Raw genomic sequence first — 4,570 nt, 5'->3', positions numbered from 1 at the left:
GTGTGTGTGTGTGTGTATTTAATTCTATCTAGTCCAACATGGGGCTGTAAGATATAAACTAAGTTTCAGATGAAAGATGCATTTTTAAAGAAATTCAAAAAATATTGATCTTCGTCACTATTATAGTAGTAGAATATAGACTGGACAATAAAAGCATCAGGCTTGTTGTAACCTGAATGTTGTCTGTGATAATGGGTTCAATGTATCCAGTGTATAATAATATGATACTGTGTACAATGTGATACGAAATACAGTGCATCCAATGTATGATAATAAATGATACTTGGTATAATGTCATTCTAAATACAGTGTATCCAGTATTTTTATTTCCACACACCTGTTGCCCTGAAGCCTTTTTGATAATTTGGTTTGTTCATTTATTTTGTATTTTAAAACGTTTCATTTAGTAGCCTAACACTCGTTTTAAAGATCATATTGATCATCCTTTTATTTTTTTTAATCCAAATATTTCCTTGTGGGTTTGCCACTAGGCTGCTGTTGGAGTGCAGCTCCTCTCTTCCCCCACTGGTCGGCGCTGTTCACCACTTAATGAGTGCAGTGCTGAGCGTTGATTTGAACGCTCTGCTGCAGGTTTTAAGATGAGATAAGATAAGATGAATCTTTAATGACCTCGATGGGGAACCTGCTCAATTTTGGCATTATCATTACATGCCAATCAAAGAGCAACTGGAAGAATGTGAAACAACTCTTATCTGGGAGAGACACTATTGTTAGTTATGGAATATATTTTATAAAAATGGGATCTGTGGATTACCGTATATTGTTTCTATTACATTGTATCTATTATATTGTATCTATTGGACATATACCCTCTGATAGGTGTAAGATTCTATTTTTTAGATATGGTCTATAGCCTATAGAATAATCAAGTTTAACGTCGACTGTTAAAATAGACAATAACCAATGAGCTCAATGATAACCCTAAATGAGTCTGTTGTATTATTTCTCTTTAATGTGACATGATTGAAACATTTGATTTCATGCCTCATTTTGGGATTATTCGGCCCTAAAAAGTTAACAGACTAACGTTTTAATTAATAACGAATAATGACGCCAATCGTATTAATCGAGCCGCCTGCAGCAGGAGGCCTTTTTGGTAATGAGGTTTTGTCCCTCTAATTCATCCTTCTGAGAAACGACGATTGGTCACACGGCCAACACTTTAATTGCTCCCATTGATTGATAGTATAAAAACACAACAATGCAGCCACATAGCCCGGGTGGTTCCCCCCTATAAGAAAGCTGGCTGAGTGAATTGGGTGTAGCTGTGTCTGTGTGCGCCTTGGCCAATGGAACCAGATCCTCCCTGCAGTGCGTAAGAGCGCGATTTAGGATTTAACCAAGTCTTTGCTGCGGGGCTGGCTGCAGTCTTCACCAGAGCCCGACGGCCCGAGAGCCTTTCAACAATGCCAGTGTAGTTTCCACACCACTTTGGAGTCAAGACTGCTTCTTTTTTGCTATATATAAATCTAAAACAAAACCCCGCGCGTTCCTTCCCGAAGTATGACTGGAGTATTCGACCGGAGGATCTCGAGTGTGAAACCTGCAGATTTCCAGAGCTCCTTTCAACTCTCCACCATGCATCATCCGTCTCAGGAATCTCCTACTTTACCCGAGTCCACCGCCACGGATTCTGGCTATTACAGTCCGGCCGCTGGAGTCACTCACGGCTACTGCTCGCCCAGCTCCACCTCGTACGGGAAGCCGCTCAATGCCTACCAGTACCAGTACCCAGGTGTAAATGGATCCGCTGGAAATTACTCGACAAAATCCTACACTGATTACAGCTCGTACACGACCCCCGCCTACCACCAGTATGCTGGGACTTACAGCAGAGTGCAAGCCCAGCCGAGTCCACAAGGTACGGGCCGCAGATTTTATCCATTATAATAAGAGCAGATTGTTAGTTTGTAATCTCATGAACGTATTTTATAACCGAACTGTCATATTTTCATCGTGTTTTATTGTTACTTTGCATTTTCTTTCCCTGTCTGTTCCTCTCGCGTGGAAATCCAAAAAATTGCAATCTGAAGCTTAATGGATAAATGAGGAATTCATGTTTATTTAGGTTTATTTGAAACCACGCAATAAATGTGATTTTTTAGTATTATGAGAATACACGTGCTTTCCTTTTTTTTCTGCCAGCCTATAATTAATTTGGTTTAGGAAAGCGGATTTTCTTTCAAATTTAGAGACATAGACGACGACCCATTTAAAAAAAAATAGATATTTAAAAAGACAGCGCAGTTCGTGACGAGCAGACATGCTTATTCGTGTTGGGATTATTTTTCACAGAAAAAGAGATAAGCGAGCCTGAGGTGAGGATGGTGAACGGCAAGCCGAAGAAAGTGCGGAAACCCCGGACGATCTACTCTAGCTTCCAGCTGGCCGCACTGCAGAGGCGGTTTCAGAACACACAGTACCTGGCGCTGCCGGAGAGAGCCGAGCTGGCTGCCTCGTTGGGGCTCACGCAAACACAGGTGGGATGTTCGATCAGTTGCATTTATTGTTTTTAATGTGTGTCTCTTTTTTCTTTTTTTTAAAGAAGAAAAAAATAGTGTTTTTGGTGAGCCTTGTTTCTGCGCGCCTTTACGCACCGCGCCTGCTCCAAACCCCCATTGTTTCTGAGGTTATACATGAGATATTAATGGCTCTGCTTTTTCCGCTCTTTTCCAGGTCAAAATCTGGTTCCAGAACAGGAGATCAAAATTGAAGAAGATCATGAAAAACGGCGAGCTTCCACCGGAGCACAGCCCCAGCTCCAGCGACCCCATGGCGTGCAACTCTCCACAGTCCCCGGCCGTTTGGGACACACAGGGCCCCTCCAGGCCGCACAGCCTACAGCCACAAAACATCAACACGACGGCTTCTAACTTTTTGGAAACCTCGGGGTCATGGTACACCTCAGCCGGCAGCTCCATGGCTTCCCACCTGCAGACCCCTAACTCGATACAGCACTCGTTGGCTCTTGGAGCGGGGACGTTATATTGAAAAAACCCTGTTGTTCATTTCAAATCCCCTTTTTTTCCTTCTATGGGACTCGTGTTCAAATTTCAGAGGAATATGCAATGTATTTGATGACAGTCATAGAAGAAACGTGTAAAATGTGTAAATGTGTGCATGTAATTTATTGCATTTTGGAAGACTATTAAACGTTTAAATGGACAATGGAACTTTGAAACCTCCGGCCTCACTGCAGTCTCTTGTTATTTTAACCTTCAGTTATTTACACGGAAAATCACGACAAAGACTCACACACATAAATAATGTTTGTGAGCCTCAGGTGACATTTCCCCCACCAGGTTGTAAATCACAGCTGCTCAGTATTGAGATGAACCTAGAAAATGTCGTAGCTTTCATTCGCCATAACGCCCTCAATCCCTATTTATTCTGTGATTTTGATTTTTGATTAAAGACATTACACAGACAAACTGTCTTGGAGATGGGGATGGAAAATATCTGTCTTTTTTTGTGAGAAATGTGCCTTTATTTTCCTTTGTGGTCAGGCTCAGCTTAGTCTGCATTTGCGATAAAAGAATTGAACTGAGAATTTGTGACTTTATTAAACAGACATTAAGCAAAAAAAATGTGTTATTGTAAATACATTTCTGAGAAAACATGGCTACCATGGACCACGGTAAGCCTTAACCTACCATAATAATTACACTTGCCCTAATTGAATACCGGTATTTCTTGAACTGGATTGATTTGTTCTATAATATTACTGTTGACATTTCTGCAGAATATCATTATAATAGTCTTATAATATTTTATAGAGACTAATATCTTGTTTGTGGGAGTCATATTGGCCTATTTCCCCTTATAGTATTTTTTAAACACTCGGATTTATGATAATATCACAGGCTTTATATCCTGATATTGTTATAATAATCCATATTTTTAAAATAACCCACATTGTTTCAAGCCCAGGGTATTTTCCCCTCCTATTTAATATTATAAAATCCTTGGCTAACCCTTGTTTTTATTATTATTATTGTTATTATTATTGTATTCGCCGTTGCCTCTGATCACCACCAGAATGATCAGCTTTTTTTTATCATTCACATTGTGTTTTAGTGGAGAAGCTGATTGAGCCTCTCAGTCGGTTCCAGCTCGTCTGTAGAGAAAATGCCTGCTCCTCGCAGCAGACAGTCTGCAGTCGCTCTCGCTTTGTGTCCCCTACAATTAGCCGCTTTGAATGGCAGAGAGGAGGCGAGGGGGGCGGCACGGAGATCTGAGACAATCCGCATTCCTGTGGGGGTAGACCGGCTCCAGAGCTCTGCCACTCCCGGCCGCAGCCCACCTTCCGGGTAAAATAAAAAAAAAAAAAAGGAAGAAAAGAAAAAAGAAAAGAAAAATCCTCCACAATTTCACCATGTTATTAGCAGGCAGTAATACCAGCGCTGCCGCTGCGAAACCGCCGAACAAACCGCGCCACTGTGAGAAACACTGGGGATTGGAAAATTGATCTAATTGAATTTACCCGGCCATATGCAGCAAGATCATATAAGTGTGTTTTTACAAACAAACATGTTGCTCAACCCCCCCC

The 4,570-nt window shown here is 41.3% G+C and overlaps 1 protein-coding gene across 1 annotated transcript; it reads left to right on the top strand.

The window, feature by feature from the left end:
• Nucleotides 1-1,343: 1,343 nt before the first annotated feature.
• dlx5a (distal-less homeobox 5a) lies at nt 1,344-3,491 on the top strand. Its single transcript, XM_035681589.1, has 3 exons — nt 1,344-1,882; nt 2,317-2,501; nt 2,698-3,491. The coding sequence occupies exons 1-3, from the start codon at nt 1,525-1,527 to the stop codon at nt 3,010-3,012; spliced, it is 858 nt and encodes a 285-aa protein (XP_035537482.1). The 5' UTR covers nt 1,344-1,524; the 3' UTR covers nt 3,013-3,491.
• Nucleotides 3,492-4,570: the final 1,079 nt, after the last annotated feature.

This window comes from Morone saxatilis, unplaced genomic scaffold, assembly GCF_004916995.1.
Source record: "Morone saxatilis isolate NCDOM2014 unplaced genomic scaffold, NCSU_SB_2.0 Contig9, whole genome shotgun sequence".
In the NCBI taxonomy this organism is placed as follows: domain Eukaryota; kingdom Metazoa; phylum Chordata; class Actinopteri; family Moronidae; genus Morone; species Morone saxatilis.
Note: the sequence above shows the minus strand (reverse complement) of the source record. Positions and strands in the feature narration are given on the sequence as shown.